This window comes from Rousettus aegyptiacus, unplaced genomic scaffold, assembly GCF_014176215.1.
Source record: "Rousettus aegyptiacus isolate mRouAeg1 unplaced genomic scaffold, mRouAeg1.p scaffold_m13_p_8, whole genome shotgun sequence".
Classification (NCBI taxonomy): Eukaryota; Metazoa; Chordata; class Mammalia; order Chiroptera; family Pteropodidae; genus Rousettus; species Rousettus aegyptiacus.
The window spans coordinates 94,843,424-94,861,606 of record NW_023416311.1 but is presented as its reverse complement, the minus strand read 5'-3'; the positions used below and the strand labels follow the sequence as shown (position 1 = coordinate 94,861,606).

Below are 18,183 nucleotides of genomic sequence, written 5' to 3'. Positions count from 1 at the left end.
CTGCATGTAAAGCAGACGTGCTAACCACTGCACTATGGAGCCACCCAAAACGTGTAACTAAAATGAACATTTTCAATAACTTTGGGCAATTTCATATTAATAGAATATCTATAAAGTACTTTGAATTAATGCCCTTAATTACTGTAAAGCCTCTCATGAGAGGTCAGTCACTAGTGATTATTATTATATAAATACACGTAGATGTATATCTCCAAAGTAAACAACAGTAAAAGTTTTTAAACCAACTGGGGAAAAAGATGTCATATGTAGATCTTTTAAATTCCAAAATCTTGAGTAAAAAGTTATCACACTAAACTAAAATTTTAATTTATGTTTTATGAAATCTGAAACAAAGCCATAAATTTCTAAGATCCAAATTAGGTTACAATTTAGCAATGTTAATTTAGTATTTGTTCTACTTTGTAATAAGCCCACACTTGTTCCATATTATTTTCTCTGTCACAGTAGGCACATAGATATATACCGAGTCAATGCAGGCTTTGAATATCACGTTTTAGGGGACGAAGAGGGACCGAACCACAGCCACACACGTAGGTCTTCCTGCCTTGTAAGGGAAGACATGTCTCAGGGCTTCCCGAACCCATCCCAGACCACGAAAATGCAAGGTATAGGATCATCGTACTATTTGTTCCAAAGTTTTCCAGTTCTGACACCTAGCTAAAAGTCAAGATGTCACTGAAGGGAAACTGAGGACGAAAACAAGAGGGGAAAAAAAGGCAAACTAAAGTCACACGAATACCTAGTTATAACACTGGCTGCAGATCAGAGGTCACACTTACCTGGAGAGGGTGGAGAGGGTAATTGAGCCATACTTCTCGCAGGTCCTGAAAAATGGAGTGATGTGTTTAATGCTCAAGGGAGCCACTTAACACACTCTAGAGTACTAAATAAAATGCCATTATGTGAAATGCTGAACTATTTCAGATGCTGACTCCACTTATTGCAAATTCAATAGTGCTAGCAAACTAATTTTTTTAAAGTGTACTCACCATTCGAACTGCCTATAGTGACTGTAATTAGCCTATTAAGCTGGGGAGGAAAAGAGCCACCCCTAGCCCCAGGAGTCAAAGACACCTTTTAAAACTAAGTTACAGATTTGCTTAATCTAATACGAAAGATTAAGCTGCCGTTTTAATCATATTTTTTAGTTTACCATTCCCCAGAAATGTGCATCAGCTGTGCCTTTTGTAATTAAAACTCATCTCGAATGTCCTTTATTTTAGGTACTCATTATTACCATATGGGCTGTTTTAAGATGGAGCGGAAAACATCTCATATCTAGTTCCTAAACTCTTAGATCTATGAGACCACACTTTCACTGTGGGTCACTACAAATGTGTACTTGAAATATGGGAATAAGTGAATTTTATGAAGAAGCCCAGTACATTACTTTATCTACTGAGTTAAATCTAGAGACAGTTATAATTAGAACCTTCTCAGTTCTAAGAGAAAGTTCTAAGTTTCAGAGTTTCTTTGTGGCCTTGATGTTTTTAAAAAGACGGGAAAATATATTTCTAACTGGGAGGTGGGGAGAAGTATAGGAAAATTTATTACCACTTGTGACACAGATGATGACAAACTGAAACAAAATACCTGATATTTTTGTAAAACTTGCATCTTTTTAATAAGACACACTTAGGGTTTGGGGTATTTTTGCCAATATTTTTTAAAATGCTTAAATATCAAACTGTTCTTTTAAGGCATTTTAAAGGACTTTTGTTAACCAATTCAATAACCTTTCTTTAAATTCTCTGTGGCATGAACTACACTGAATGTCACTCCCTTCCTGCAACTTTCTCCAATTCTCTCAATGCTTTTTTAACTCCTCCTACACCCAAATGAACATTTACCAGACTTTAGCCTCTCACCTGACCTACTCTTACCTGCTCCTCTGGAGAGCTCCCCCATTCCCGCTACTTTAACTATGACCTCAGTTTGGACGACACCTTCAGCTCAGCTATAGTTTTGACCTCTCATCTAAGCTACAAACCCATAACTCTATGTGCCTTCATGAGTATCTTTTATCTCACACCCGAATAATAACTTTTCATCTTTCGCCTTAAACTGAAGAGTATGGTGTTAGGGAAGACGGCGGGCTCAGGAGTCAGGCAGCCTGGGTTCACTCCTGCTTCCACGCTGGCAAGTTACATGCCCTCACTCAGCCTCCATTTCCTTGAGCATTAAGACAAAGGCAACTATGCTACCTACTGCAAAGTGTTCTCTGATGCCTCAATGAGCAACACATTCAAAGCACTAAACTCAGTGCTGGTACACAGGAAATGCTACTATTAATAATGATATTAACAGTAACGATAAACAGCTATCTCTCCCAACCAACTCCAATCTCCGAAGCCCAAAATTCTTAGGGACTTCATAATTCATCTTTCTCCTTGCCCCTATGTGTTTTACATTCAAAAACACTGCGATTTCTCCTTTGACGTCTGCTGCCACCTATCTTGGTGTTAACAGCATTAATAACGCCTCACAACTCAACTATTTCAACTGCCTCCATTTACCTTAATCTACCCTGTATACAAAGGCAAGGTTCCGCAGCAGCTTGGTGTCCAAGAAAAATTCCTGGAAAAGATCTAGACTGGAATTCCACTTCTACCTCTTACTTTAAATTAAGCACCTTAGGCAAAGCCTCTACCTTCGGTTTGCTCTTCTGGAAAATGATCACTGACTATTGGGACATTTGCTTGTACAGCAAATTTGTACCGAATACCTGTTATGAGCTTACTAAGATGAATAAGACACTATCCCTGTCCTCAAAGAAGCCTAGTGGGGAAGAATAAGTAAAAGGTAAGAAAGTCTAATTTAATAAACTCTGATAAGTTCTATAATAGCAATATATACTAAGTGCCAGGGAAACGGTGCGGTGCCTGGGGGTGTCAGATAAAGCTTCAAAGAGAAAGTGACTCTTCAGATCCATCCAGAAGAACATGAGGAATTAAGTCAGCAGAGGGAGGGAATTTCAAAAAGGTCCCTATAAATAGACAAATAATACGTCTTGAAGTACATTTACACAGGCAAAAAGGGGTAACTGCTAACAGGCAGAGCACAGAGGATGGAGTGCAGTGAAAATACTCTGTACGATGCTACGACGAGGCGCACATGTTATTACACACTTGTCCAAACCCACAAATGCGGAAGACCAAAAGTCAACCCTAGAATAAACTCCGGACTTTATGGGATTATATGGGTCACTTTTCATTGATTGTAACAAATGAACAGCGCCGGCTGGGGACGTGGATAAAATGAGGAAGGCTATGCACGTGTGGGGAACTTCGGTACATTCTTCTCGATTTTACTTTGAACATAAAAGTATTCTTCAAAATAATTAAAAATTAAAAAAGGTAATTTCTAGAATGGCACAAAGAGGGAGTAAAAAGAAGGGAAACTGAAAAAAAATAGGTAGGAATCAGATTATGAAAACTATTAAATGCAACGTTGTATAGTACAGACTTCGGCTGTCACTAAAGAAATTTTAAAAATTTCACAGATTTTAAACCAGAAAAACCATAATTAAATATGTGCATTAAAAAGAAGACAACAGTAAATATAGCATGAAAGATAGGCTGGAGTGGTGGGGAATGACAACCAGTTAAATATTTCAAGTGAGTGACGAGGACAAACATTATAGCAGTAGGATGGCCAAGAGTAAACTAATTCAAGAGACAGTAGAGGCAGAATCGACAGAAGTTTGCAACTGAATGGCTACAGGGAGAAAAAAGCTTAAGGATGAAGAAGATCCTAGGGTTTCTGGTTACATCATAAAAAGAAAGAAGTATGTTTAGGGGCTAAAGTGATGAGTTCAAATACTAAACCTGATTGTCTATGAAACAGCCAAAGAATCTGCCCAGCAGCAATCTGAAAAGACATTTTTTCCAATTTCTAGACACTGGGACTGACATCTAAAGATCCCCCTCCACTCCCCCCCAAAAAGATAGAGGGATTGGGAAAATAGAAAAGATTAGACAGAAATCACTCCCATGTTTCTAAAAGGGCCATCGGGATGATCAAATTGCAACAATGGCTCTGAATGTACTGGGTACACTGTGAAAGGTTACATGAGTCCAAACACAGAGAACCAATAAAAACTGGAGCTGAAAGACTGAAAATCAGTTCAGGCTGAGAAAGATAAACAGTCTTAGGGACTTCTTGATTCATCTTTCCTTGACTCCTCCCAGGGCTGGGAGGAAGACACCGAAAAAGCCAGCTGCAAAGCTGAGAGAGAACCGTTTCCTGCGAGGTTGGACAGCAGCCGTAAAACGGCAGACGACCTGTCTTTCAGGGACTTCTGCTTTCCTGCCAGTGGTGTCCTCTGACTTGCTCTGTCCTAACCCCTAAAAAACGATTACTGGGGACACTCAGTTGCTAAACTGCCCTTGTCTTCTGACAGCACCCACTCTCAAATTAATCCCTTGCTTATTCTAATCCAAAGCCAGTCAAGGCAGCCGACCAAGAACTTGATGCCTGCTTCCCTGGCCCTCCTCGGCATCGGTGAGGACCAGCCTAGGCCTCGGAAAGGACGCCCGCCTCCCTCTCGTAGTGCCCTCCCTCACTGCGTGGAGTCAGTAATTCTGCCTTTGTCGGCCTACAGGTTTACCCCTGGCTGTCTTTGGCTGATTAGACTTTCACAATACCATTACTCAGAAAAAAGTACAAAGGTTCACCGACATCTCACATACTACAACTAATAGATGTAAATCAATATGCAGATGTCAAATGAGTTAGAATGGCCGGGTGTGTGCACTTGAACATGCCGAAGTGGAAAGACTGTATATTACTAAGCCCTGTTCCGATTCATAAAGGCATACTAAGACGACTTTCAAATCTCAGCCGTGTCATTCGTAAGATAATGTTCAGACTCTGCTTTTTCATTTAGTCATTTATTCATTTCATTCCTTTAACAAATATTTATTAAATACTGCACATGCAGCATTGCGCTCAGTACTGGAAATTGAAGATAAGCTTGCTAAGTAGACAAGTGGGAGAGAAGCAATTTAAAGAGAGAAAAGAATCTAAACAAAAACAGATGCAATTAAGAACACAAGGTGTATGAAGCTGCACAGAATTCTGGAAAAGAGGAACGGAGTGGATGGGGAATGCAGATAAGAGGGGAGAAAGGGGCAGGGAGTGGGTGGGGGCTGAGGACAAGTGCAAGGGGTGAGGGGGCCCGCAAAGGCAAGACTGGAGGGGGGTGGGGGGGGGGGGGACAAAGTAAAGCGGTTGCTGAAATAGCCAACAAACAACAAAAGCCAGAACAAAGACATTTTAAGATCTAAGAAAAGGACTTAAAATACATGCCATCTGCTACAGATATAAACCAAGATGCACACTTGTTTATAGGTATAGGACAAAATGGGGGACATGGAACATCTGTAGAGAATTTTCCCTTCAGAAGGAAATTCAGAAATATAAAAGCGTCACATATCTCTAAAAAACAGATTAAAAAAATCAAACCCTCATATATGAATATTGTCTAGGTCCCATTTTTCAAAGCTATTGATTCTTTTTTTAAACTATCCTAAGTAATACAGTAATAACATCTGACAGCCACTTAAGCTGAAGGTTGCAAAAAAGCTTAAAACACGGGCTTCCTATGTTCTTTATTGCTCCATGAGGGCTATTTCATTCAATTATAATGACATTTCAATTTGGAATACAGAGCTGCCTCTCCCTTTAAATGTTAAATTGACTTGTTTTGGTACAAAAAGCATCCAGTGTGCTCTATTACATGCAGGATTAAAAAGGTAGCTCTAGCAATTTTCATAGCTTAATACTTTAGTAACAACAGAAACTATTTCAGAATCTATCATTTTTTCTTAAACTATAATTTGCTTTTAAAAAAAGTACTTCCATCCATACTCTTTATTCATAGCCCTATCACAAACTCCCTATGAACTGCCTTTCGAAAATAAATATACATTTATCTAGTCCACATAATTTACATAAAAACAAATCATAATCAGAAAAGCCAAAAGGCTAGAACTTCAACTGAGCCTGCATGGGGTAGGTACCCAACGATTATTACAAGAGAAAATCATAATTAACTTCAAGATACTTCAAAATAAAGCAAAGCCCTTCTATATTTGTATTTGTATTTCAGTTACAAGTGACCCTGAAGAAAGACAAGGTTTTAGGTAGAAGACAACCTCCTCGTGCCAATGTCCACAGACCTCTCCCATCTGCAAAGAGTTTGAATGAGCTATTTTTGATGTACTTGTTCCTCCTAGACGCTCTTTAAAGCACAAAGACTAATTAATATAACATCTTCTGTAATGATATGTAACTGAGAAAAATCAAATGAGTCGAGATAAATACCGGATCATTAAAGAGTAAGCGTCCAAATAACTGCTTGGCTTCCTCCAGGCTTCCCTCCAAGTAAACAGCTCCTAGATAAAAGGGAGAGAATGCCCAAAGGAAGCCTGCATTAATATTCAGAGAAAATTACATATCTCTATAAAAAGTAAAAAGGCAAGCCAGAATTCACTCACGGAAATAAGCGACAAGATCAGAAGCAATTGTTTTAAAGGTAGCATTTTTCCTCTTTTAGCTATGCTTTGTATTATAAATGATACTGAAATATAAAATTCAATTTGCTAAAGTCTAAATCTAATATTGTAAGTAAAAGAGGCCAAATATGAACTATCATAAAAGATATGGGTATGAACCTTACTATGCACAAATACTTGACTTTACAAAAATGTTGTTTTGTTTTCTGTATTTAGAGTTTATGTTTCAGAGCATAAAAAAAAATCTGGATTCATATCATGAAAGGCTCCCACAAATAAAAATCAGGACAATTTTTACCTTTCATTTGAAATAATTAATTTAAAAACTTTTGAGATAATTATGCACTATATGCATTTACCATTAGTCGCACCAGTAAGTATTGTAGTAACACTTTAACTGCATATCAAATAACCCTGAAGTAGGACAGTCATATATCCATGAAATCATATTTTCATATCTGTCTTTAGAAAGGCTATTTTCCATGCAAAATATTAAGACACTTAATCACCAGGGCTTTTGATGACTAAACACATTTATTATTTATCAATAGTTATAGTAATAATACCAACAATAGTAATAATGACAGTAATAACAGTAGCCATTTTGCGGGCCACTTATGCTCTTGGCACCATATAAACCATTTTCACATTCTTATCTTCACCTTCATGGGTGCCTCAGTGAGAGGATGTTAGAAAAGGTTTATAGGATTTAGGCTCATTGCAGGTGATTTGGGGGAAGAGTTTAAGAGAATGAAACTTTGCTCTGGATTGGATGCTGTCAGGATTGGCTATTAAGATCCTTATGACAACTCTGTGAGGTAATACTATCTGCATGTCATAGATGGGAAAACAGGCTCAAAGAGATTCAATAACTAGGCGCAGACGCAGAGCTGATAAATGAGAGAGAGAATTCGAGCATATCTTCCTGGCTCTGGAGCCAACTGGAACACTAAGTGTCAAAAATATTATGTGTACAGAGCACAGTAATTCCATGTGACAAACTCTCTGAAAATAAGACGTATTCGTGCAAAAGAGACAAAGCTGTGAAAAGACTGGATAATTATTAAACATTCTCTAATGCTACCATCATCAGCATAAAACTATAATGGCAAGCTTTTATATTCATTTTCAAAGGAAGAGGGCAAAATTGATAAGGAAGTACAAAGGCCTTTGAAAAATAAAATGTATTCAATCATTCACCTAAAAAAAAAAATCAAGGAAGTGTCAATCCACTGTAACATTCCATTGTAAAGCATGCTGGCAATCACAAGCTAATTAACTCTTCATAATTTTCCTATACCAACAGCTAACTATATTCTGGTTACAGTAAAAAAAGAAATTGAGGAAGTAAAGCATGTGAGTAGAGAAGTAAAGTGTCTGCATCACTCTTGCTTAAAGAGAATAAATAATAGCTATAGACTCAAGCCCCAGAATTTAAAAAAATGCAGTGTTTTCAACGAGGTGGTAACCTCACATGCTTTGGGAACAAGTCACTATGTCCCAAGTCTCCACATTGAATTTTATGTGCTCATCAGACATCTTAGACACGTAAAAAACTAAATTATAAAAAGAGAAATTACCTATTAATGCTTCAAAACAATTAGCCATTGCATGTCGAAGGTCTGATTCCCTACAAAGATCAGGTCCATGGGCATAAAGCATAAATCGATCCAGTTCAAGTTTCTACGAAATTCAAAATGACAGAAAGAAAAAATTTGGCAAAATCATAGCTGTGATAACTCAACATCTCCTACGGGTAAAGGATTATGGCTACAAATAACAGGCCTATGTCAGTATATTAAGAAAGTTTAGTCTACCATTCATCAGTAGTCCTTACATACAACAAAGCTTGACTTTTCACCAAGCGGACTTCTATGAACTCTAGTCCAAGTTCAGACAAAGCAATAGCCTGAGCTGGAATAAAACTTTGCTAAAAGACCAGGCGCCCTTGAGTTCATGCAATATGTCTAGGGAAACACAAGCCCAGCCCAAAGTTAACCTTTCTGATTCCAGAGTTTTATGTGGTACTGATGATGCTGGTACCATACAAAACAGATTTTTATGTGGTAAATGGGGACCCTTCAAAATGTCTCATATCTCTAAATCTTTTTTCTATTTGGTAAGGATGTTGGGGTCCCTGTATATTTGTATTTGCGCCCCTTTTGTGAGGTCTCCGGACTCATCCTTCTGAAGACTCAGTTAGATCTCAGCAATAGGCTGGGTTTATTTTAAGGGCTCTGGGAATATTGTTTATAATGAATTATGTTTCCTTTTCAATTTGGCCTCAGACAAGTTTAGAGCCAAATTTGTGGCCCAGCTCCAGAAAACGTATAGGACTTGAGAATACGTCTGTGTTGACTAACTTTACCTCCAGCTTCATTTTACCGTCCTACTCATATTTTCTCTTTATCTTGAGTTCCATTCCTATTTATTTCTTAATCTATTATATTTCGAATAATTCAAGTCCTCTTACGACTAAACACAGAATGAATGTTTTAAATAAAATTCCTGAGATTGAAAAAATAGAAATTATAATTCTTTCCATAAAAGGAGAAAGAACACTGCATAACCATAAGCATGCACTAAATCTGCTTCCATACCATGTAATTCAATTCAATAAATACTTACTAAGCAATAACATTCCATGTCATATGGAATAAGACACAAGTCAATGAACAACTGAGGATAATATGAGTCTCATAAGTCCTCAGATAAAAGATACTCAATTTTGTTTATTTCAGTATGTATGTTAAAAATATCTATATCCATTTATATTGGAAAAAGACAAAGAATAAAAATAAGACATACATGCTATCAGTATTTTGTGTTGCTAGGAATTCATGCATATAAAATATACTCGAATGAGAGTTCTGACTACCACAAATGCAACAGCAGAAACGCCTCTTAAAAAATTGATCCCCAAGTGTAAGAATTTATACTAGAAAATGCAAATTTTATCTGTTTCACAACTTCACTGGGAAAATTCAATTGTTTGCTATCTCTGGAGTCCTACTTGAGAGTAGTCCGCAGCCATAATTTATAATATAAACAACTATTGTGGAATGCTATGAATTTTCCAACTTCCCATAATCCCTGCTCTATATATTTTTTCATGTAGGCATTAGTGGAACTTTTTGAAAAAAGAGTGATGTTCAACTGTGCATGTATTAAAACATTCATTTGCTGAAGAAGTGACCTAGAACTTTCATTAAATTCTCAAAAGGGTCTTCTTATCTAGTCTCCTCCTCCTAAATGGTCAAGAGTCATAGTCTAGACCAAAGAAAGGCAAGAGTACCACTGCCTTCTGCTAGAACAGATGAGTGTTGAGTGCTCTGGGAATGTCACGGCTTGGGGCAAAGGAATATCATATAGAAATCCCTAAAGGGAGGAACTGGCCACCCGCCTTACATAACTCATGGCTTTGTAGAACATCCAGTGTGTTACATAATAGCTTCTGTTTTCGTGCTATGGCAATTTCCCACACTTTATAAATATCCTCCCTAAAACTGTTTGCAAAATAATTATACAACTCCATTATATCTGACACTATAAAGAAAATAGTGGGGAGGGGGTTGACTATTTATTAACAGGTATTTCCAGTGGGCATTCATGTGGAATATCAGGACTATTTAATCAACTAAACACTGAAGATTTACATAAAGTTGTGGAATTTTATTCACTGAGAGGGCTAAAACCAAGTTAGCACACCTGTTGCCTAGTTTTTCATTAAGACATCATTATTTCCATTCGCAAATGCCACCAAAACTGGGTCAAAGTCTATCACTATAACTCTGATGATGCTGTAGCTACATAAAACAGTGGACATTCGCTAACACAAAACCATGGGATAAAATTAACCACATTTTGAATGTTATTATTGCCGTGGCAAGATCATATTAAGAAGTCAGTCATAAAACTAGAATGGGTTTTATCTAGTCATTTCTATCAAACTAACATTTGTATCAAAATGAAGAAAACAATAAAAATCACTTAAGGCAAAAATCAAAGAAAACTCACAAAAGCCTTTTTAGTGGATCGTCAATATTTGGGGATTTAAGAGCCACAGTTCCCCCTCCTACTGAATAAACCCACAGGTCCATAAAATGTAATGATTTATAATGAGAATAGTGGTAGCAGCAATAAAAACAATTAACTCCTACTAATTCATTTACATGTTTGGGTGATTACCATGATGAACAGGCACTGTGCCAAGCCCTGTATAAACCGAATCATTAAAACTCAAATGATACTGTCATTAGTTCTCACAACCACTCTGTACGGCAGGTGCTAATGTCACCTCCATTTTACAGACGGGAAAGCAAAGGCTTGGAGAAGAGAACAACAGTTCGCGCGTGGCTCCACCGTTTGCAAGTGGAGGGGTGTGGGCTAGAATCCTGATGGCCAACGTGAGCGCCTAGCTTCTGTCTGTTATGATTTACTGCAGTAAGATACCACACAGAGGTAGGAATATCAAATGAGATAACGTTAAGTAAAACACCTACCATGAATCTAAATCAAGAAAAGGTTCTGTTCGGAACCTAGCTAAGTCAATGTGGCTAGGTGGACCACCTAAACCTTAAATCTTAATGAGATTTATGACTTGGGATTCTCAAAATTCTATAAAGAATTCCCTATGGGTAAAAATGGCCTGGAGTATTCTATTCAAAGCTATAATTCTACTTGTTAAAGTAAATTAAAAACAAATATAATACAGAAATATTATGTATAGGGGAAATATAAAAATTTCATTTCTTTTGCTCTGCTCTCATGTTCCTTTTCCTCAAATGTTTAACTCTGTTCATGCACATCTGTCAAATTTTCCCCCTTCTGTTATCGTTACCTCACTGTGGAGTCCATTAGCCACTGGTGATACTCACACAGGTAACTGAACTGATAAGGCTGAATCCTTAAAACCCAAACAAATGAACAACAAAAAACATCCTCCCGGTCTATAAAATATTAAACCCTAAATACATGCTAAAGAGTTATATATTCAAATGCAAAATTATGCATGGACTGAAGGAGAGAATGTCAGAGTTGTCTACAAGCGCTTCGGATGTTTGATGTACCTTTGCCAGCATGGCAAGGTGTTGATTCTGAACGATGGCAGTCCGATAGGTCGCTAATCCTCCTTCTTCCAGACTAGGAAACAAATAGTACAAATGGACACTACAAAAAAAAAGCACATAAATAAATATGCATCGCAACTTTCTGTCCACGGCTCTACGTTACAAAAACAGGCAGGGCACCAAATACCTGTGCAGCAGAGGGTAGGTGAATTGAAATAAACTAAAGGGTTTGACTAAAAGTCTATGAAAGTTAAATAGAAAGCATAGTATTATCTGAATATGCTAAAACCATAACAGCACCATTCACTAAACTTTTCACATTTATTTCTGTTACAAGGTTTCTCTGAAATCTCATATGACAACAAAGACCTGAAAACCAGTCACACATTGCTAAGAGCAAATCTATCTGATACTCACAAACTGGGCCTGGAAACAAATACTTTTGCTTGGGTTGTTACGAATGGCCCCTGAAGAAAAAAGTCTGGGAAGCCCCCAGCAGGGCAGCAGTGGGGACATATTCCTCACAAGTACAGACAAGGACAGGAACAGAACCGAGAGTGGCACATGTGGCTGGTTGTGCCGTAAGAATGAGCCTCAAGGGGATGATTAGGAAAGTGCAGGAACTGGCCAGAAGGCCACATGGAACACCGGTTAGGACCACAACAGCAACTGATGTCCCCTAAATCTCACACCGATTTTGAAGATCCACCAGGCTTGTGTCTGGCGAGAACAGGCTTAGAGAGTAGCCCCTTTGGCTCATTATGTCCTTCTTGGGAAAAGATATAACCCAAAGAGAATAAAAACAACTCAAGACAGTTCCAAGAAAGGCATGTGTTATCTCTCTTTAAAAGAAAAATTATGTGAGTATAAAAAGCAGAAAGCATTTTCGTCCAAATTAAAGACCCTAAGACACTGCTGGGGCACACACACACACACACGCACACACACACACACACACAACCACCACCACCACCCCCTCGACATTAAAATTACTTGTAAGCTTTACTTCCCTTGAGATCAGAAAGAGTGCGAAAGGGATCAAAGACAAATCCTAGAAAATGAAATGACATTTTAAAATATCATCCCTTTCTTTACAAATTGAATATAAGCTCTGAAGCATCTAGACCAAGGTAAGCTGATCTCTTGTGGCTCTAGCAACTTGAACATAAATTTGACAGGACAGAGACACCAGCCTTTCATCTTGTAATCTTGCTCATTACAGCATCAGTGAGTGCAAGTTATCAGGGCAAGAGCACAGAAATGTGGCTTTTAAGCTCCACAGCAGAGACAAAATGCAAGATGTTTCGGTGCCTTATTTGGCTAATTATAAAGAAGGCAAGGTATTAAGTATGTTGCCTACAAAATGTAATTATTGGGCGGCAGTGGAAAAGTCTCCTTACCTGGTCAGAAATTCAACAACGGCATCACCCAGGAACTCCAAACGTTCATTGTGATTAATCCTGTAGGAAAATTTAAAAGATCACTTACAATAGCTCGCATTTACATTCTCTCCCTCTCTCTCCTCAAAGAAAGGACACCCTCGGGTGTCCTTTTAGGAATCAAAACACCCTGCCTTATTCTTCTTAACCAAGAGCACTGACCACCATCTGACAGAGCTGAAGGTCCACCTAATGGGAAAGGGAGGGGGTGTCCTCTCATACCACGTGGTTCAGGCTTTCCAACCTAGGGCTGCCTTCCCTTGGGGATCAGATTTAAAGCAAGGAGACAGCACCCTATTGTGAATCTCTTACACTGCTGTCAGGTAGACACAGAAAGGAGAATGTTTCCTAGTGAGGGTTAGAAATGAACGCTGAAAAACCAGTTTGGGTACAATGTTCTAAGGACTGCTTCCCATTGCCCAAACTCTAAAGTCAGCCTAGCACCTAAAGTCTTTCAAAAGAGGCCTACACTACCGTTTCAGTTCCACTTATGTGTTGGGCTCCTGCTTCAAAACTGCCTGGTACCCCCTAAAAAGGGCATCCCCCACAACACTCACTGCCTCTGTTCAGGCCAGCTCTCTGCCACGTGTACAGAGCCACACAGAAAACCTACTCATCCCTCAAGGTTGACTTCTCTAACACTCTATGATAGTTGGGATCTGGAAGGTAAGCAAAACAAAAGAATAAAAGTCAACACCTAGATTCTGGCTTAAGTAGCTGGGTAAAAAGTTGTGCCATTCATGGCAAGGGGAAGACCAAAAGTGAAACAGACTTGAGGAGAAGCAATGCATTTCTAGGGATAGTAACTCGAAATGTCTATACAACATCCAAATGAAGAGATATACTGACCTACTGCTCATGGGCAAGGACGAAGTTGGTAATAAATCTTTAGGTGTGGTTAAAGTTCACATAGGATTTCAGGCAGTGGAACTAGATGACACTACTGAGGGAGAGAATTCAGCTGAAGAAAAGGAGTCTGAGAACAGAGCCCCCCGGGGAGGTCACGGTCAGGCTCAAACAGAAGGGAAGCCAGCCCAGAGGAGGACTGGCCAGGGAGGCAGGAGGAAAAGGCGCCCAGTATTATTCTTCTACCAACGAGAAGAATGTGTTTCAAGGAAGAAACAGAGACAAGTAAGATGAGAAGAAATAGCTGAGGCCACTGATGAGTAATCTCTCTAAGAGGTGGATACAAATCTAATTCTGTTTAGAGTAAGCTGGGACCTAATGAGTCGTCTAAAGCCATATATGAGAAGAATCTGAGTGCTTATCTCAGGGCTAGTTCCAGAATGAGAAAATATGGGGCTGGGAGCTGTACAACAGGAGGAAACCGGAAAGAACGGTGACAACGGTGAGGAGAAAAGGAAGGCAAGGAAAGGAAGTTGCTGCGACCGGAGCAAAGAAAGCAAGGGACAGGCCTGGGCCCACACAGGAGCTAGCCTCCCGGACTCCGGGGGCCTCCTTAAGCCTCTGATACCAACCCTCATCATCTGAAAAATTCAATAGCTGTCCACCAAGCCTAAACCTACCTGGCTTTCTAGGCCATTATCTCTCTAGTGCCATCATACCCACTCATTTTATCTACTTTCAATAGCAATTTTAGAACTCTAAGTTCACCAATCTCTGCATTGTACCAGACACACCATCCCTTCTCCCTTGCATGGTTCCTCTCCTAAATTCCGCTCATTCTTAAGGTCAGGTGGGAGGCCTGCCCTGATTACTAGAGCTCTCCAGGCTGCTGGCTCACCCCCACCACCCACACCTCCATTCTCACTTTACTTAAACGTTTATCACTCAATCTATAACAAAATTCTATACTATTTTTCATTGTTCTTTTTCATGTGTGCCAGTTTAGTTTCCATATTATAGTATCAGTATATGAATATATGTGTGTGTGTGTATACACACACATATATATAAATAAATGCATATATATACATTTGTAAATTAAATGACTTGGCTATCACATCATCTACTTGGTATTTTGAGTTAAATTTTATATTATCTCACATATCTCATAAGTAAGTTTACTCTTCTATCTACCATTCCTTCATATTTTGGAATTTTAAAAGAAAAATAGATGTAATAGGAGAAAACTGGAAAGAGCTGAGCAACAATGAAGTGATTCTGAACCCTGATTTCAAGTTATGGCCTTTATGTCAAAAAGATGTTTTTTCAAGTGGTTAATAGCCAATAATGGGAAATGGAAGGAAGGAAGGAAGGAAGGAAGGAAGGAAGGAAGGAAGGAAGGAAGGAAGGAAGGAAGGAAGGAAGGAAGGAAATTTATGGCCATGGTGAAGAATTCATAATTTAATAGTTTACTAAAGAAAAAAAGAAAATAAGGAAAATAAACATTAGGCCCCAAAACATATTTCTCTTACCCTTACCAAATATATATTAGATTTTAACAGATGTATTTTTTTGTTCTTGCTGCTAATCCACTAGCCAAGACTAACAAAAAAGTTCCATGGTGAAATACAAGACATTATTATTTTTTAAAATCTTTTAGAAGCTACTCAGTACTACAGTTTTGCTTTCTGCCAAATATCCAGAACTCCAAAAGCATCTGTCATCATTCTTGGAGAAAAAAATCAAGGAATAAAGACACAGCTTAATGGTAAGATGATGTTAACCCCTAAGTCCTCTCCCTAATTTAATTTCATGAATCCTAGTAAGCTATTGTCCTCTTGCTAATTTAATTTCATGAATCCTAGTAAGCTATTGTCCTCTTGCTAATTTAATTTCATGAATCCTAGTAAGCTATTGTCCTGAGAGATGATAAAACTAAGAAAAAAATGGTTTTAAAAAAAATTTAACAATCTCCTATTGTTCACAAGCCAGTAAAATAAAAATGCATTTTCTGTGGTAGAGATATTATTTTCTTCCCAACAGTTCAAAGTACTATATAGGAAAATCTACTTAATATGGAAAGCAAAAAAACCCTAGCAAGGGGCTGCAGTGGAGACAAACCATCTTTGAATGGTCTTATGCTTTATTAAAGAATAATAAGACATCTAGTCAAAGAATAATGGCCGCTTTGAGTCATACACTATTTTGAATGTAGTCATACTGGCGTAAATTTTACTTTAATTTCTCTTATAAACTTTCAGGGAGACAAGAACTATGTCTAAGATTTTAATAACCACAAAGTTAGACTATTATTCAGTATGTTGAAATACAAGGTCACTATTCTAAACAGGTTTATTCAATAATGACTCTGCCATCCATTAAATAATTTGCCCCTATCAAGCATATGTTTTTCTGTATCTACATTATGACTAGACTCTGGCAATAAGCCACAAACAAAATGGGATTAAACACCACAATAGTTTATCATTATACTGGACAATTCCTAACCCAATGGTTTACCTGGAAAAAATGGACAGAGTGAGCTACTAGTCCTTGAAACAAACCTTTTGTTCCTTCTTCAATTGTTTCTGCTTCCTTTAATCACCCCCATTATAAATACCAGCAAGCTTCAAGAGGAGATGTTTACTGAGCAGCAAACACGCCATTTGTTTTTGAGAACTGAATCAACAGAGGCATTATGGAATCTAGATTAACTGTAACATTTATATATCCCCTTTGGTCTGAGGAATTCAAAGCACTTTATAATATACAACGGTCTCCCTGTAACAGTAATTTCTGTAAGATATCATTTACTCCATGGAAAACCATGTTGGAACTGGATAAAGTCCAAAGGTAACTGCTAGAGTAAGGGCATGGACAGCATCTTCTCACTCTGCCCTCTAAGCCCCAAGCATGGCTGGCAGAATAGAGCCAGAGGGGGCCTTGGAGCTCAGCTAAACTTCCACCCAATTCAGGAATCCCTTTTACTCATTACATCTACCTACCTGGACATCTGGGGGACAGGTAAAGTCACAGAGTTACTATCTCTGTCACCCACTGGACCCGTGGATCTCAGGTTAAGTATCTCTGGGATTTAACTTGAAGCACTGAAGTCATTAAATCCACTCAGTGGAGTTCACATATATTCAATGCATTTTTTTTACTGTTTTTAATATAAAATACTTGTGTATAACTGATTTAAAATATACTCTGCAACTATTATTTCCTTAAACACAAGGCTATTAATAAATAGTGTTTATATGTCTCTTTTGTTGGTCCAACAGATTCTTGTACACTCTGTCCAGCAATGACTCTACCAATCAAAACAAAACAAAAATCAAGGGCACGTGATCCTCTCATTTTTCCACTACCAGTGTTCTGACCCCTCTCTCCCAAAAGCCTTCTGGTAACACATACGTTACTTGAATGCCACCAAATGCCAATCCTTCAGAGACCCTTTATGTGGTAACAATTCATTGTAATTTGCATGAGTTAAATATAACTATACAACTGAGATTTATATGGTTAAACAGTTAACACTTTAAAATTATAGGTAGCATATGCAGTTGAGATGATGCCATCATAAAAGTTATTTTGTACTTTTGAAAGGCAGACAAGATTTTATTAATTTGAAGTTTTCGTGCTTCTTTGTATATCCTAGCTGATGCCAAATCAGATTAGGTAAAACACTAACCGGCCATTTATTTAAACCTCTGCTGATGGCCCTGATCATGACCTTAAAACTCAGTTTCCCCTAGTGCTAGCCAACAAGTAAATAACTTGGGATAAAAGTATCATAAATGGCATTCTTTCCTTTAATATTTACTTAATGAGCCCCTGCTCTGTGAAAGGCACTAGTTGCAAAAGGAAAGGAAATTTAAAAAGTAAAAAGAGAGGACCACAGACCCCCTCAAAATGCTAAAGGTACAGTAAAGAAAATCAGCCCATAACATAATTATAATACACAGAAAAACTAGAATGTGCACCATAAAACAAATACTGACAGGACTTGGGCAGGAAATCACTGGGGTACAGGGCATCCCACAGGTAGCTGTACAGTGACAGCTGGCATATGGGAAAGAGAGACAGGACATCTGACAGCCTTAGTGGTGTGTAGAGAGCCACAGGGAAAAGAAAGATGTGCCTGGAAAAGTGGCCTGGGGTCAGGTCGTGGGTGCCGGGGCTGTGAGGTGGGGAGGTCCCAACTTATTCGGTAGGCAGCAAGACTTCACAGCTTTCATGCCACTCACCACTAAGAACTAGCATAAAGCCTCCAGAAATGGCAAGACG

General features: G+C 38.3%; 1 protein-coding gene across 4 annotated transcripts in view; it reads right to left on the bottom strand.

Moving 5' to 3' along the window:
• Positions 1–18,183, bottom strand: part of DROSHA (drosha ribonuclease III) — a 108,425-nt gene that overhangs the window by 22,333 nt on the left and 67,909 nt on the right. For all 4 annotated transcript variants that reach the window (XM_036225472.1, XM_036225474.1, XM_036225475.1 and 1 more), the window contains 5 exons: positions 13,009–13,068; positions 11,609–11,708; positions 8,120–8,222; positions 6,349–6,419; positions 801–845 (listed from right to left, as the gene is read on the bottom strand). In XM_036225472.1, the coding sequence (XP_036081365.1) occupies positions 801–845; positions 6,349–6,419; positions 8,120–8,222; positions 11,609–11,708; positions 13,009–13,068 (379 nt within the window). The remainder of the gene's footprint in view (positions 1–800; positions 846–6,348; positions 6,420–8,119; positions 8,223–11,608; positions 11,709–13,008; positions 13,069–18,183) is intronic.